General features: G+C 42.4%; 1 protein-coding gene across 1 annotated transcript in view; it reads left to right on the top strand.

Moving 5' to 3' along the window:
- Nucleotides 1-18,323, top strand: part of LOC143276600 (coiled-coil domain-containing protein 13-like) — a 41,144-nt gene that overhangs the window by 16,876 nt on the left and 5,945 nt on the right. Inside the window, exons 9-16 of the mRNA XM_076581203.1 lie at nt 2,570-2,725; nt 5,296-5,372; nt 8,041-8,140; nt 10,346-10,555; nt 13,592-13,770; nt 14,491-14,574; nt 15,485-15,613; nt 18,192-18,301. Of these exons, the coding sequence (XP_076437318.1) occupies nt 2,570-2,725; nt 5,296-5,372; nt 8,041-8,140; nt 10,346-10,555; nt 13,592-13,770; nt 14,491-14,574; nt 15,485-15,613; nt 18,192-18,301 (1,045 nt within the window). The remainder of the gene's footprint in view (nt 1-2,569; nt 2,726-5,295; nt 5,373-8,040; nt 8,141-10,345; nt 10,556-13,591; nt 13,771-14,490; nt 14,575-15,484; nt 15,614-18,191; nt 18,302-18,323) is intronic.

Below are 18,323 nucleotides of genomic sequence, written 5' to 3'. Positions count from 1 at the left end.
AGAATTGTTGCTGTGAACACGTCCTGAGAAGTGAAGAATTTCTTTTCCGTCTCGTCAACAGGTAGAGGAGCTGAAAACGCAGCTAACCAGACTACTGGTGTAGCTGTGAATGCCCAAGAAGATCCTGAGAAGTAAAGAATTAAATATTCTATCGTCAACAGGTAGAGGAGCTGAAAACGCAGCTAACCAGACTAACGGTGTTGCTGTGAACACGTCCTGAGAAGTGTTGAATTTCTTTTCCGTCTCGTCAACAGGTAGAGGAGCTGAAAACGCAGCTAACCAGACTACTACTGTAGCTGTGAATGCCCAAGAAGATTCTGAGAAGTAAAGAATTGAATTTTCTTTCATCAGCAGGTAGAGGAGCTGAAATCTCAGCTAACCAGTAGCTGTGAACGCGTCCTGAGAAGTAAAGAATTTCATTTTTGTCTTGTCAGTAGGTAGAGGAGCTGAAAACGCAGCTAACCAGACTAACGGTGTGGCTGTGAATGTCCAAGAAGATCCTGAGAAGTACAGAATTGAATTTTCTTTTGTCAACAGGTAGAGGAGCTGAAAACGCAGCTAACCAGACTAACGGTGTAGCTGTGAATGTGTCCTGAGAAGTGAATAATTAAATATTCTATCGTTTACAGGTAGAGGAGCTGAACGCGTCCTGAGAAGTGAAGAATTTCTTTTTCGTCTCGTCAACAGGCACAGGAGCTGAAAACGCAGCTAACCAGACTAACGGTGTGGCTGTGAATGACCAAGAAGATCCTGAGAAGTACAGAATTACATTTTCTTTCGTCAACAGGCACAGGAGCTGAAAACGCAGCTAACCAGACTACTAGTGTAGCTGTGAATGCCCAACAAGATTCTGAGAAGTAAAGAATTGAATTTTCTTTCGTCAACAGGTAGAGGAGCTGAAATCTCAGCTAACCAGTAGCTGTGAACGCGTCCTGAGAAGTAAAGAATTTCATTTTTGTCTTGTCAGTAGGTAGAGGAGCTGAAAACGCAGCTAACCAGACTACCGGTGTGGCTGTGAATGCCCAAGAAGATCCTGAGAAGTAAAGAATTAAATATTCTATCGTCAACAGGTAGAGGAGCTGAAAACGCAGCTAACCAGACTAACGGTGTGGCTGTGAATGACCAAGAAGATCCTGAGAAGTAAAGAATTGAATTTTCTTTCATCAACAGGCAGAGGAGCTGAAAACGCAGCTAACCAGACTACTAGTGTAGCTGTGAATGCCCAACAAGATTCTGAGAAGTAAAGAATTAAATATTCTATCGTCAACAGGTAGAGGAGCTGAAAACGCAGCTAACTGGATTACCAGTGTGGCTGTGAATGCCCAAGAAGATCCTGAGAAGTAAAGAATTACATTTTCTTTCGTCAACAGGTAGAGGAGCTGAAAACGCAGCTAACTGGATTACCAGTGTGGTTGTGAATGCCCAAGAAGATCCTGAGAAGTAAAGAATTACATTTTCTTTCGTCAACAGGTAGAGGAGCTGAACGCGTCCTGAGAAGTGAAGAATTTCTTTTCCGTCTCGTCAACGGGTAGAGGAGCTGAAAACGCAGCTAACCAGACAACTGGTGTGGCTGTGAATGTCCAAGAAGATCCTGAGAAGTAAAGAATTAAATTTTCTATCGTCAACAGGTAGAGGAGCTGAAATCTCAGCTAACCAGTAGCTGTGACCGCGTCCTCAGAAGTAAAGAATTAAATTTTCTTTCGTCAACAGGTAGAGGAGCTGAAAACGCAGCTAACCAGACTGGTGGTGTAGCTGTGAATGACCAAGAAGATCCTGAGAAGTAAAGAATTACATTTTCTTTCGTCAACAGGTAGAGGAGCTGAAAACGCAGCTAACCAGTAGCTGTGAACGCGTCCTGAGAAGTGAAGAATTTCTTTTCCGTCTCGTCAACAGGTAGAGGAGCTGAAAACGCAGCTACCCAGACTACCGGTGTAGCTGTGAACGCGTCCTGAGAAGTGAAGAATTTCTTTTCCGTCTCATCAACAGGTAGAGGAGCTGAAAACGCAGCTAACCAGACTAACGGTGTAGCTGTGAACGCGTCCTGAGAAGTAAAGAATTAAATTTTCTATCGTCAACAGGTAGAGGAGCTGAAAACGCAGCTAACCAGACTACCGGTGTAGCTGTGAATGCCCAAGAAGAAGTAAAGAATTAAATTTTCGTTCGTCAGAGAAGTGTAGAATTAAATATTCTATCGTCAACAGGTAGAGGAGCTGAAATCTCAGCTAACCAGTAGCTGTGACCGCGTCCTGAGAAGTAAAGAATTAAATTTTCTATCGTCAACAGGCACAGGAGCTGAAAACGCAGCTAACCAGACTACCGGTGTGGCTGTGAATGTCCAAGAAGATCCTGAGAAGTACAGAATTGAATTTTCTATCGTCAACAGGTAGAGGAGCTGAAAACGCAGCTAACCAGACTAACGGTGTTGCTGTGAACGCGTCCTGAGAAGTGAAGAATTTCTTTTCCGTCTCGTCAACAGGTAGAGGAGCTGAAAACGCAGCTAACCAGACTAACGGTGTTGCTGTGAACGCGTCCTGAGAAGTGAAGAATTTCTTTTCCGTCTCGTCAACAGGTAGAAGAGCTGAAGACACAGCTGGCAGCAACGCAACCTCCATTGCTGGAGAGTGAAACGTTGGGCACCAAAACGTCGGCACGGCGACAGACCCAGGACGACAAGTACCGTCAGGAACTTCGACGCCTGGAAAAAGAGCGGAAAGAAACGCAAGAGGTTTGTAAAATGAAAGTCCTGGAAAGAAACTTGAGGATATCGCATGCAAAGAAACACACGTACGCTTGCACATACATATGCACTCGTGCGCGCACATACACAAACATTTCAACACACACACATACACACACGTTCACCAACGCACACACACACACACACACTTACAGACACAAACATACACATACACACACACACACACACACACACAAACATTTTTTTTCTTACAATACACACGGGCAGATATGTTCACTAGAGATCTGTCTTTAAACCAGTAAAATGAACAGGAAAGAAATTAAAGGTATCGCACACAAAGACCGAATACACACACAGACACAGACTTGACACAGATACAGATACAGACGTTCAGACACACACACACACACACACACACACACACACACACACACACACACACATATCCTTTACTAATGTTGTAATTGAAGATGATGAAGATAATGATACGCTTCTTTTTTTTCTTCTTCTTTTTTGACTCACTTGTGTAAGCAAAGTCAGTCTATGTTTTAACCCGGTGTTCGGTTGTCCATGTGTATGTGTGTGTGTGTGTGTCTGTGTGTCCGTGGTAAACTTTAACATTGACATTTTCACTGCACATACTTTGTCAGTTGACACCAAATTAGGCATAAAAATAGGAAAAATTCTGTCCTTTCCAGTCATCATGTTTAAAACAATATTGCACCTCTGGGATGGGCACAAAAAAATAAAAAAATGAAGCCTAATTATATGCAAACTGCTTTTACTGTATTTATATTTTTTTGTATTCTCTAAACTTGGCACTTTGATCTGATATTCTGACCCAACAACAAGATGAGTCATTATTATCATTTTTTGTTCAAACAGGAACTTCTTTTGCTGAGCATGGACGTTTTATTTATTTTGCTAACGTTTTGGTGCAGATAGTAAAAAAGGGAAAGTACTCTGTAATTAATGCTGGGGGAGTTAATTTGCTTTAAACTGATCTTTCTCATCTTAAACATTACATTTTAAAATTATACTCAATACATAAAAAGCTTGGATTTTTTTTAAGTGTATCACAAGTGAGTGTTGAAGGCCTTGCCTCTCTTGTTTTTTTGTTGTTTTTTTTTTTGTAGGAAGTGTCTAGGTTTGTTCCAAGTTACCTGTGTGCTAGCTGAAACAGTAGCATAAGCCACGATCATTGACGAAGTTGTGCACCTTGTGAATGATGTCACTGATGGTTGTCATGGTGATGACTTGAAGTTGTGCACCTTGTGAATGATATCACTGATGGTTGTCATGGCGATGACTTGAAGTTGTGCACCTTGTGAAATGTTGGTCATTGATGGTTGTCATGGTGATGACTTGAAGTTGTGGACCTTGTGAATGATGTCACTGATGGTTGAAATGGCGATGACTTGAAGTTGTGCACCTTGTGAATGTCGTCACTGATGGTTGTCATGGCAATGATTTGGGGTTGTGGACCTTGTGAAATGTTGGTCATTGATGGTTGTCATGGTGATGACTTGAAGTTGTGGACCTTGTGAAATGTTGGTCATTGATGGTTGTCATGGCAATGACTTGAAGTTGTGCACCTTTTGAAATGTTGGTCATTGATGGTTGTCATGGTGAATACTTGAAGTTGTGCACATTGTGAATGTTTTTTTTTTTTGTTTGTTTGTTTGGGGGTTGTTGGGGTTTTTTTTGTTTTTTTAATGAACCTTTTTAAATGTCATTTCAAACATCAAAAAACAGAAATATGGACACACGACCTGAAAAAAAAAATGAAAAAAAAGGATAAACATCACCTTTCGTTACACTGAGTATACCATTCAGTATATATACAAACCCACACACATACACACATATACACATACGTACACACATAAACACATACACACACTGCCACAAGCACACAAATCCACAGACATGCACACAAACATATCGGCACCTGTATACACACGCACCTTCATCCACCGATGTCTGCATGTAATGTATACATTAAACGTCATAGAACACAGCACCCTTACCTCTTCTTCTTCTTCTTCTGCGTTCGTGGGCTTCAACTCCCACGTTCACTCGTATATACACGAGTGGGCTTTTTACGTGTATGACCGTTTTTACCCCGCCATGTAGGCAGCCTGCCATACTCCACTTTCGGGGGTGTGCATGCTGGGTATGTTCTTGTTTCCATAACCCACCGAACGCTGACATGGATTACAGGATATTCAACGTGCGTATTTGATCTTATGCTTGCGTATACACACAAAGGGGGTTCAGGCACTGGCAGGTCTGCACATATGTTGACCTGGGAGATCGTAAAAATCTCCACCCTTTACCCACCAGGCGCCGTCACCGTGATTCGAACCCGGGACCCTCAGATCGAAAGTCCAACGCTTTAACCATTCGGCTATGGCGCCCGTCTACCCATACCTCATCGCATGTTCAAATGATCAATGCTGTCCTTTTGTTTTGTTTTGGTTATCCTTCTGTGTTCCACCCATGCCCCTAGAAATTCTATGCAGCGATATATGTGTGTGTATTAAACCGAGCGCACCTTGTGAATGATGTCACTGATGGTTGTCACGGCGACACAGAGGGAGGCGCAGGAGAGGAAGGCACTGGAGGAGGATCACCAGTCGCTGAAGCAACGCATGGAGGCTGCAAAGGCCAGGTGACGTTTGTGGGCGGTAGGGGTAGGGGTAGGGGTTGGGGGGGGAGGAGGGGGGCCTGTGTTTGGGGGTGTCAATGGATGGTGATTTTGTTGTTGTTGTTGTTGTTGTTCTTGTTTCGAAACTATCATTGTTGCTGTCGCCTTTGTTGTTTATTCTCATTTCCTGTCGTTTTGTATCGCTTTATACGTGGATACATCTACACACACACACACACACACACACACACGTGGATCTGCTTGCACATTCTCATCAATACACGTACACACAGAAATCCACATCATGCAAACACACACACACACACATGTACACGCACACACAGGCACACACACACACACACACACACACACACACACACACACACACACACACACACGTTATCTGCTCTAGCAGAAGGTTTGCTGCATGGTCCAAGTGGACATTTGTTATAGTTGTTACAGTTGTTTGATGTTAGCGTTTCCTTCTATATTGTGCCTATGTCTCCCCTTTTAATGTTTTATTTTTTCCAATGCTCTGTATCTTTCCCCACCACACACACACATGCGCACACATGCGCGCGCGCGCGCACACACACACACACACACACACACCATTCTTCACCCTCTGCCCAATACTGCAATACTGTTCGTACCACCACGCCCTCCACCACCACCACCCCCTTCCCTCCCCTCTTTTTTTCCGTCTAATATCACTTAAAGTGGAAGATGTTAAACTGAAGACTACTACTACTACTACTACTACTACTACTACTACTACACACACACACACACACACACACACACACACACACACACACACATCATCATCATCATCATCATCACCATCATCATTTTTCTGCCAAACTGATAAAAAATTATTGTTGTCATCATCGTTACTACAGCTAGTTTTGTTTTTGTTGATGGTATTATGGATATCTTCATCATCAACATCATCATCATCATCATCAGTGATCAGAATCAACATACCAACATAATTTCTGACATGTTCTTGTCGACGATTGTTGACCCTTGACTAATGTTGTACTTGAAGATAATGAAGATAACGATGATGATCAAGACAGTTATTGTTCCAATGACAACAATATTTATGATAATATTACTCCATAATTGCAATGATGATGGTGATGATGATGATGATGATGACATGAACACAGATGAATATGGCATTAATGATAATGGTGTTGTGATATGGTTACAGTAGTAACTACTAGTAGATGACCTTGATAGTTGTTTTTTTGTTTTGTTTTTGTTTTTTGCTGCCCCATCATCTGCGCCGTTTCAGTGGCATTACTCCCACGCCGCTCATTTAGATTCCCCCATACATGGCCACACCCGGGTTCGTCCGTCGCAGTTCCAGCATCGGCAGTCCACAGGGAACCATCAATGTTAGATCGCCTGGAGGCCACACACCAGAGGAGACCCTGCACTGCTGCTGAGTCACTTCAGTGGTGTTCAGTGGTGCCTGTTCTGTTTAAACGTACTTAGGACACCACCTACTAAGCCCCCTACTAACGACAATAATGGCTTAGTCGCGGAGCCAGACTGAGTGAATGACCTTGATAGTTGATACTAGACCATAAGTGACAATAACAATATTGTTAACTCACTCAGTACGGCCAGTCCTCTCTTCTCCTCTACACAGACCCCTCGGATGTCCAGTGGGTGTCTGAATGACCCAACCTTTAGCTTCCGTCGTCAGAATTGTGGTATTCTTTGTCAACATTCACCTCTTCAGTATAAGAGCCTTCCGCTTGCAATATTTTGATGATGGTTATTGGGGTGAAACGCTGTTAACGTCGTCTCTTTCGCTGTTCGTATGGAGAGAGTTAATGACAATGATAGCTACAGCTGTACAACATCAACACATATCAACCACATTGACACTGATGATAATGATGCTGATGATAACCATAACATCAGCACAGATAATTTTTACGTTGATGATAATGATGATGATGACAATGACCTTTACATAAAATTAGACAGTTGTGATGCTGAAGTTGATGTAGAAAAAGAAGCAGAATAAGAAAATGACAATGATGATGACAGTGTCCTCAATGAAGGCAAATATAACAATGATGATGATGATGATGGGGAAAATGATGTGGACAAGGGAACATGGATGATGATGATAATGATGAAGATGATGTTGGTGTGGACAGAAACAATGAGTGGGCAGGGGAACATTGATGATAATGATGATGGTGATGATTACAACGATGATGACGATGATGACACTGATAATCATGATGGTAATAATGACAGTGGCGATTATGACAGTGATGATGATTTTGATGCGAAGAGAAATAAGGTGCTTGCAGGGGAACGTTGATGATAATAATGATGATGATAATGATGATGATAATAATGATGACAGCTATGATGATGGTGATGATAGTAATGACGACGTTGAGGATGATGATGACCGTAATAATGACAGTAATGATGATGATGATGATGACAATGACAGTGACAACGAAAAAGATGATGAGAATAATGACGACAACAATGATAATGGTCATAATGATGACGATCATGACAACGATAATGACGAGGGCAGTGATGATGATGATGATGATGATGATGACAGTGATGGCAGCAATGTTGACGATGATGATGATGATGATGATAATGATGATGACAATGACGACAGCGATGACGATGTGAACAGAAACAAGGTGCTGGCAGGGGAGGTGAAATCCCTCAAGCAGCAGATGCAGACGCTGCTGCAGAAAGGAAACAACGATGACGAACTCATCTCTGCCCTGATGGTGAGTCAACACCGCCGGAGTCTCAAGGGGCAACGCTGTTGTTCTCTGTTCTAGTCACGGCTCAGCCGCCGATATTTTCTCCCCCTCCACTAGACCTTGAGTGGTGGTCTGGACGCTAGTCATTCGGATGAGACGATAAACCGAGGTCCCGTGTGCAGCATGCACTTAGCGCACGTAAAAGAACCCACGGCAACAAAAGGGTTGTTCCTGGCAAAGTTCTGTAGAAAAATCCACTTCGATAGGATAAAACAAATAAAACTGCACGCAGGAAAAAATACAAAAAAAATGGGTGGCGCTGTAGTGTAGCGACGCACTCTCCCTGGGGAGAGCAGCCCGAATTTCACACAGAGAAATCTGTTGTGATAAAAAGAAATACAAAATAAATACAAAATAATAGTCTTCAGCTCTTTCAACCCTGGGGAGCCACTGCAGTCCTCCATTGCCATGTTGACACGGGGAAAAAAAGGGGCAGAAATATAATTATATCGGGTTGTTGTTTTTTTTTTCCCCTGCAAATTACAAATGAACACATCCAGAAATACTGCAGACGTTAGTTCCCTTGCGTTTGGTTTGTGACTGTAAATGTATGAATGAATATGAAAACCGTTTTCTTCTTCTGTGTTTGTGGGCTGCAACTCCCATGTTCACTCGTATGTACAGGAGTGGGCTTTTACTTGTATGACCGTTTTTACCCCGCCATGCGGGCAGCCATACTCCATTTTCAGGGGGGGGTGCATGCTGGGTATGTTCTTGTTTCCATAACCCACCGAACAGTGACATGGATTACAGGATCTTTAATGTGCGTATTTGATATTCTGCTTGCCGTATACACACGAAGGGGGTTCAGGCGCTGGCAGGTCTTCTGCACCTGTGTTAACCTGGGAGATTGGGAAAAATCTCCACCCTTCACCCACCTGGCGCCGTTACCGAGATTCGGACCCGGGACCCTCGGATTGAAAGTCCAACGCTTTAACCATTCGGCTATTGCGCCCGTTGAAACCGTTTTAATGAGAGGAATTTTGACGTCAGAGCAGTGCTTGGGTGCATTGCGTAAAGGAGGAAGGTGGCGGAATGGTTAAGTCACATGTCTGGCCAGCACAGCGTCTGTGAGGTTCAGGGTTTGAATCCCGGTCTCACCCTTTCTCCCGAGTTCGACTGGAAAATCAATCTGATCGAGTGTCTGTAGTCATTCGGATGAGACGAAAAACTGAGCTCCTGGCTGTGTACAGCACGCACTTGGCGCACTGAAAAACAACCCACGACAACATAAGTTTTGTCCTCTGGCAAAATTCTGTGGAAGAAAACCATTCTGATAGGTACACATGTGTGTGTGTGTGTGTGTGTGTGTGTGTGTGTGTGTGTGTGTGTGTTAGATATATATATATATGCACTGAAGCCCTGACGAAGTGCATTGGGTTATGCTGCTGGTCAGGCATCTGCCTAGCAGATGTGGTGTAACATATATTGACTTCCTCCTTCAGACACTGATACCATCTCTCTTCCACCCCAAGCCCCCCCCCTTTTTTTTCTTTTTTTTTTTTTTTTTTTTGTTTGATTTGTTTGGTTTGGTTCCCTTCCATCATTTCTTCCAATTTTTTTCTTCTCTCCTTTTTTCCTTTTTAAGGTCATGTGAGGGAGGTGAACATATAGTTTGGTGTCATATACTGTACCATGTCAAACTGATGCAAACTAGGCCTATTGGTTTGCTCTGCTTGGCCAAATTTCGCGCGGCTAACAGTGAAAAGACGGGCCCACCCGCTCTCAGACATATAGATTTGCATTTATTTACACTTCAAAACCTGTATATTTTCACGTTCCATTCTTGAATTCCACTAAAATGATGTATTTGTTCAATGATAATATATATATATATATATATATATATATATATATATACTACATCACCAGATTACTACACCAACCCAACAGAGTTTGTGTTCCTTTGTTTTGAAATGATGCAATAAACTGCCAAGTTTTAGACCCTTGCAAAAGCCACTTATGATACAAAGACAATGGGGTATCGCTTACGATTTTGAAGTTGCATCTATATCTCTCCTTATTCACTATTCCGAAATAGCATATTGCACATGAAGAAAAACAACAAAAAACAAAACCACCATATAATAAAGTGTAAACATGCAGTCTGAAGTGTGGCGTATACAACGTATATCATTCTGGCGCGTCCTGGTGCCCTAACACTTGCAGAAACAGCAGACCCAGCTGAAACAGATGCTGGAGGAGACGACCAATCAGAAGTCAGACGCCCTCCGTCGTCAGGAGGAGGCCGCCAAACAGCTGTCCCAGAAGTCCCAGCAGGACTCAAACCTCGTCAGCCAGCTCAGGGCCATCGTGGCCGATAGGGAGGCCAAGGTCAAGGCCATGGAGGAGCAGCTGGAGCAGATGAGGAATGCCCAGGTTTGCTGGAATCTTGTTCTCTTTTTTTTTTTTTTTTCTTCTTCCCCTTCTTCTTTCTTTTTATTTCCTATTTAATCTATTTAAAATATGAAGAAAAGTAAAGAGTCAAAAAAAGGGGGGGAGAAAAAAAAGTATATATATATATATAGAGAGAGAGAGAGAGATATATATTTCTTGTTTCCATAACCCACCGAACACTGACATGGATTACAGGATCTTTAACGTGCGTATTTGATCTTATGCTTGCGTATACACAAGAAGGGGGTTCAGGCACTAGCAGATCTGCACATATGTTGACCTGGGAGATCGTAAAAATCTCTACCCTTTACCCACAAGGCGTCCCGGGTTCGAATCACGGAATGACATACAAAAAAAAAAGAAAGAAAAAAAAAGTTAAAAAAGACAACAACAAAAGAAAAACCCATCATGAACAGATAACTGTAGTTTCCAAACTTTGGCATTGTACAAAACGTCAGATTTGATAACATTACAAAGAAATCGCATACATATGAAGTATTATCACATCACATTATATAAGTATCAGTATCAGTATCGATCAGTAGCTCAAGGAGGCGTCACTGCGTTCGGTCAAATCCATATACGCTACACCACATCTGCCAAGCAGATGCCTGACCAGCGGCGTAACCCAACGCACTTAGTCAGGCCTTGAGAAATAAATAAATAAATAAATAAAATAATAAATAAATAAATAAATAAATTTTTAAAATAATGGTGATAATAAATTAAAAAAATAATTTAAAAAATTAATTAATTAATTAATTTGATTTAAAAAATGATAATAATAAAAATTGAAAAATATATAAAAATATATAAACAAATGAGAAACCTGTTGTGTGTCTATTTTGAGTCAGAAGAAATTGATTTATTATACTTATAGTTATTCCAGTCTACACACATGATCGTTTAAGGTGAGATTCCACAGGCTAGAAATGGTTGAAAAGATTTTTTTTTTTTTTTCTTTTTTTTTTAGAAAAAAAAGTTCACTAACATCTTTTGGGGTTTTTATTTCTTTTTGTTGTTGTTATTAATAGTTTTATGTGTATACTTTCATTTCCTGTTCCAGAAAATGTTTAAGAGTGTGAAGACTGAGATCATTTGCAACCTGGGGTGTCACCTTTTTTTTTTTTTTTTTTTTTTTTTTTTTTTGAGAGTGTAAAAGTTGTTCAATTTTGTCCATTTTGAAGCCTTGGTTGCGGCTGGTATTGTCGTCTACAACACGGGAAGTAACTTTTCAAAATGAGCGGGAAAGGCCCAATGTTAGTGGAAAGGCCACACTTTCATATGACGTAAGTAGAAACTATGATGGCTACTTCCGCTGAGCAAAAAATAATGGCCAACAACCGACCGTAGTGTTTTTCCGATCTGCTTTATGATCTTGAAGTTCATTGGTCAGTCTCGAAACTTCCGACTGAGAACCAGTTTAGTTGCAAACTGCGCAATGCGCTCATGTGCAAAACTTCGAGCGTTTCCGTCGACGTCGGAGATTAACGAAGTTGCAACATCCGTGCAATTCGGGTTTTTGCTTTCGGTTTTTGAAAGAGGGAAGGAAACTTCTATCATTTCTACAAGACAAATATGCCACGAAGGAAACAACACACGCTGAAAACGGCCCGTTTTGGTTCTGCATCGAAAAGACAAGCAGAAAAGATGCAGAAAATGCGCGAAGCAAAGAAACGAAAAGCTGAAGGAGGTGACAAAGTGTCGGATTCTGACATCGCACACGTGCCAGCTATCTCACCAGTTGAAACACATGAAGTTGCAGTTGAACAGATTCCAGAGTCTGCCTCAGCCAAAAAGATGCGACGTGTGCACAAGTTCAACCAGAAGACGGTAAAGTCCTATTTTTGCATCCCAAATTACCGGAGCTGACCTACAACTGTAACAGTCAGGACAATTTCGGACAGCGAGAACGGTGCTTAGTTGATGTTGGTCAGTTGAATCGTTAATCAGTTCAGTGCCAGAGAATTTTGTTTAAAAAAAAAAATATATATATATATAAAAGAAGTGCTCTCCCCTCGCCAGAGAATTTCGAGGATTCGGGGGTAATAAATCACACAAAAAAATTCTAGCACAAAAGCTATGGGTGATACAGAAAGAAAGTAAACGTTTTTGTGAAGAAAAATGAGTGTATATTCAGATTGTGGGCTCCCTTTCCCAATTAGGGTAATTGTAGATAACTGTTCAGGCATGTAAAGATAAGGTAATGATTTTTGTGCAACAAAAAAAGTCTATTTCCACCTCTACATAGTAACATCCATAAAGAAAGGAAACAAAATACAGCAAGAAATAGCATGCCAGTTGTCAGATTATATCAGTAGCAGAAATTAAAACAGGCTATAAGTTTATAAAAACAAATCACAGCTCATGCAGACATGTTAGTAAATCACAAAGTGTTTTGGGGAAACTTAATGTGGCATTGTATAATTCAGTTTTGAAAAAGGTTTGCTGGGCTTTGGGTTGAATCTTTTATTTATAACTTTGATTTATTCATGGAATGGTGGCCTTGTCATAAATCATCCACCTTGTAAGGCAGAGAACATGAGTGCATGGGATCGAACCCCACACTTGCCAGAAATTTCTCCCCTTCCACTGGACCTTGAGTGGTGGTCTGGATGCTAGTCATTTGGATGTGTGTGTGTGTGTGCGTGTGTGCAGGTGTTCATGTAGGAATATCTATCTATCTGGCTGTCTATTCATCTATCTATCTATCTATCTATGTTTTTTTTACACATTTTTACATATTCATCTATCTATCTATCTATCTATGTTTTTTTTACACATTTTTACACATACAAATATCAATTACTTCTTACCCAATCTATTGATTTTTTTCTTTCTGTTTTGATAAATGCGGAGTTTGTTGTTTTTCTTGTTTACATATCTTTTTTCACACATTTTTTGCCTCTACTAGGTGGGGAAAAAAAACATGTTAATTGCGTAAATCCTCTTTTCCCTGGTCAAAAAAAAAAAAAAAAAAAAGAAAAAAAAAGTTGGTTTCATTTTTTGTTTCATCAGGACCAGCAACAACAACAACAACAGCAACAACAACAGTTTTTCCTCAACACAGAGGGCCGACCATCCCCAGACTCCCAGTGCCAGACACCCGTGGTGACGATTCCAATGTCAGGACTGAGCAGTCGACAGTCCACACACGACAGCTTGACAGGCCCCTCCGTCACACCCCCACAGTCCAGGTAAGACTGACAGTTGTCAGTTTCAGTGATGGGCGCAGTAACCGAGTGGTTAAAGCATTGGACTCTTAATCTGAGGGTCCCGGGTTTGAACCTTGGTGACGGCGCCAGGTGGGTAAAGGGTGGAGATTTTTCCCATCTCCCAGGTCAACATATGTGCAGACCTACTTGTGCCTGAACCCCCTACTTGTGTATACTCAAGCAGAAGATCAGACGTTAAAGATCCTGTAATCGGGGGGCTGTGGAAACAAGAACATACCCATCATGCACACCCCTGAAAAAGGAGTATGGCTGCCTACATGGCGGGGTAAAAACGCTCATGCACATAAAAGCCCATTCGTGTACATACAGGTGAACATGGGAGTAGCAGCCTACGAACGAAGTTTCTCAAGGAGGCATCACTGCGTTTAGGCTAATCCATATACACTGCACCACATCTGCTAAGGCAAGGGGCCTGATTTGCTAGCAGCACAACCCAATGCGCTTGGGCAAAAGTTTATCATCAACACCAGTTTCAGTTCTCAAGAAGGCGACACTGCGTTCAGACGGACTAATCCGTATGTATGCGCCACCCCACCACCTGCTAAGGCAAGGTGTTTGACCTAGCAGTATAACCCAACGCACTTAGTCAGGCCTTGAGTGCATGCATGTATGTCTGCACCTAGTCATTACACTTATCTTGTCTTACAGTTTCTTTCATCTTTTGGGTTTTTTTTTCTCCAGACAGAGCCAGAGACCCGGGTCGGTGCAGAGAGAGGTGTCAGCAGGAATGACACGGGCCCCCACCTTCACCTTGCCTCCCCCTGGGTCAGTGCGTGGTCCTGTGTGTGTGTGTGTGTGAGGTGTCAGCAGGAATGATGTGGACCCCCTCCTTCTCCTTGCCTCCCCCTGGGTCAGTGCGTGGTCCTGTGTGTGTGTGTGTGTGAGGTGTCAGCAGGAATGATGTGGACCCCCTCCTTCTCCTTGCCTCCCCCTGGGTCAGTGCATGGTCCTGTGTGTGTGTGTGTGTGTGTGAATTTGTGTGTGTGTGTGTGTGTGTGAATTTGTGAGTGCGTGTGAATTTGTGAGTGTGTGAGGTGTCAGCAGGAATGACACGAGCCCCCACCTTCTCCTTGCCTCCCCCTGGGTCAGTGCATAGTCCTCTGTGTGTGTGTATGTGTGTATTTGTGTGTGTGTGAATTTTTGAGTGTGTGTGAATTTGTGTGTGTGTGTGTGTCTGAATTTGTGTGTGTGTGTGTGTGTGTGTGTGCAACTGTAAGAGAGAGAGGTGTCAGCAGGAATGACACCCCCCACTTTCACCATGCTTGCTTCTCTGTGTGTGTGTGTGTAGGTTGGGGGACAGGCAGTGTGTGTGGGTGTGTGTGTGGTCAGGACAACAGGACTGTCAGTTATTTTACGTAATTCTTTTGCTTGTTTGTGTGTGAAAATGGGGGGGGGGGGGTGTTTGTCATTGTGTGATACGTGTGCATGTGTGTGTGTTTGTAAAAAAAATTGTGTGTGTGTTTGTGAAAGAAATGTATGTTTGTGTTTGCATGTGAGCGTGTTTGTAAAAACGTGTGTTCATGTGTATGCGTGTCTGTGCACAGTTTCCTGTGCAAATGGGAGGGGCGTGGGGATTGGTGAAGTGTTTGTGTGACTCCTCCTCATTAAAGTATTGACTGAATTCCAACGTTTATGATTTGTGTGTGTGTGTGTGTGTGTGTGTGGACATTTCCAGTTCTGCCCAGGGGGACAGAACCACGGTGGGGGAGCTACAGTACCAGTGCCAGGAATACCACACCTTGCTGCAAGCCACCAACGTGGAACGTGACAGGCTGTCAGAACTGGTGCAGGTCATGCAGACCAGGTGAGACGGGAAACGCCACAGGTGTATAGTTTGTTTGCTTTTTTTTTTTTTTTTTTTTTTTGCTGTCCTATCATCTTTGCCGGTTTTTAGTGACATTACTCCTCCCACGCTGCTCATTTTGAGTCCCACAGCCACACCCGGGTTTTGTCTGTCGCGTCCCAGCGTCTGCAGGGAACTATTGAAGTTGGGTCGCCAGGAGGCCGCACACCAGAGGAGACCCTGCACCGCTGTGGAGTCACTTTGCTGCTGGTGTTCAGCAGTGGTGCCTGTTGTGATTTAACTCACTCCATGCCAAGAGTTTTTGCCCTTGCCAATCCCTGAAAACCCAGGGTTTGTATAGGATGGGGAAAAAATTGTAAAAAAACCAAATAAACACCCAGACAATTGATATTTAGTATATGTATGCAAGGAATGTTGTTCCATATGTGTGCAAAAAATCAAAGTATTTACTCACCGTCTTGATGTTGATCGCGGTATCCATATTTAGTGTATTTTTTAGCATTTTTGCACCCATCAGAAAGGTACACCAACATGTTCCACATCACATTCTAACACTATTTGAGGAACTGAAGACCTAGTGCATGCAATGAAGTATGAACAGGTGGTGAAGAAAGTTGAAATTCACTCATACAAGAAAAAATATTGTCTCTACATAATGAAAATCAAAGAACAAAGAAAAAAACTCAACTGGCTGGGTGTTGACTGGCCAGTCAGCTGACAAACCTGGTATGCCAGTGAAGGGATGTGCAAGAGGGAAAAAGGAAAAACTGTCAGTCCAATCACTGGTGAAAACACTTGCAAAATCGTCCATTTCCTCAGTGGTTTCGTCGTCTGTGTCTGTCTCATCTGCTGGCACAATGTCCTCACTTTCCTCTCCATTGTAAACACTCTCTTCAGTGGCCGAATCTGTTTCTAGTTCATCAGGATCTGGTTCAAATTAACTGTCCGAAGAATCAACATTATCTCCTTCGACATCAGAGCCTTCAGTTTGGATCATTTCCAAAGCATCTTCGACGCTGAGTAACATTTCACCTATCCGACCGTGTCGAACACTTCGCCGTGACGCCATCTTGTCAAACAACTTACAAAGCTGACAGGGGGCACGCTTTGTTATCAAGTGCGGTTGAGCTTATCGCGACACACACGCAGCGTGTGTGAATGAAAAGCTGACCAGAGGTGACGTAAGATATCACATCTGCTTTTGATTTTCGCATCCGACGCGTCACTCCGACAGCACGACTTTTTAAAATCCAAGTCCGCATATACGGACATTGGCATCCAACGCTTTCTCCGACGATGTCCGCATATGCGGACAATGGCAGCGAGTGAGTTAATGTACTTCGGACACCACCTTCTTTTCCCACTACTGATGACAGTAACGGCTCAGTCGCGGAGCCAGACTGAGCGAGCGTCCCCTCTTCGCAAGTGTATAGTTATGACTGATTGTCATCATTGATACTTGTATGGCGCCTCTGTTTTGTCAGAGAACAAATTCTAAGCATTTTACAAACGCAGATTCATTCGCACAACAGGCTACCTACCTGGGCAGAGGTGACAGTGCTGCTGCCTTTAGGCGCTCATCATTCGTTTCCTGTGTCGTTCAGTCAGGCTTCAGTCATGCGCACACATACACAAGCAAATCAGAGTGGGATTTTCTTCAGAAATTTGGCAGGGACAACTCTTTTGTTGCCATGGGTTCTTTAACATGCGCTAAGTGCATGCTGTACATGTGACCTTGGTTTATCGTCTCATCCGAATGACTGTTTCATGTGTGCAGTGGTGGTCTAGTCCCTTGGAAGCTAACTACCATCTTTCTTCATGTAGATTTTTCTTGATGCTGTATACTAGATTTCTTCCTGTGATGAAAAGACGACACCGGGCAACAACCAGTGGAAGAACCAGATGAAGAAGATAAAATGTATCAGCAGGATGGAAGAATAAGCCCAGGACAACAACAACCAAACAAGCTGCAGCTCTGAAGATGAAGTCAGAGGATACAAGGCGACGAACCCGAAGGGCAAGAGTACAATGACAGAAAACACGAGAAGAGAACCCACAGACATACAGAAACATACAATAGCGAACACCCAACTCTGAACAGACAAAAATGGACATAACCAAATACAAAGTACATTACAGACACAACACAATAAGGATGATCTCAGTATAGACCAGTCATCCCTGATGACGGAAATGTCTGATTTCCCTTAAAAAAAAAAATTAAAAAAAAAAAAAGATTTCTTCCTGTGGACAGTGCTGCTATCTTTGTTGCAAGTCTGACATGTTAGATTTTGATTTGTCAGAACTGCAAGCGGACAGTTTTCTAGTTTTAAACTGGACGATGAAGACATATTGTTAATGTCGAAACTCTTTATTGGCTTTAAATAGAAGAACTGTTACAAAATACAAGAATACTTTATCATATCTAAAAGATATAAAAAAAACTATTGTTATCGTTTTAATTATTACCTGCCAGATGAAGACTTTTTTGTTGCCAGTATTGACTTTTTCTTCTTTGTCTTTTTTTTCCAAATTGACAGACTTTTGGCCTAAATTCACGGTCTTTTTTCTTTTTCAGAGTGAATGCAGAGACCCAGAAAGTCAGTGATCTGCAGACAGAATTGATGGCAGTCCGACGACAGAACGTTGAGCTGGAGAAACAACTTGGTCGTCAGGGGTTGGACAAAGGTGTGTGTGTGTGTGTGTGTGG

The sequence above is a fragment of the Babylonia areolata genome, chromosome 32, assembly GCF_041734735.1.
Source record: "Babylonia areolata isolate BAREFJ2019XMU chromosome 32, ASM4173473v1, whole genome shotgun sequence".
In the NCBI taxonomy this organism is placed as follows: domain Eukaryota; kingdom Metazoa; phylum Mollusca; class Gastropoda; order Neogastropoda; family Buccinidae; genus Babylonia; species Babylonia areolata.
This window is presented reverse-complemented; position numbering and strand designations above follow the sequence as displayed.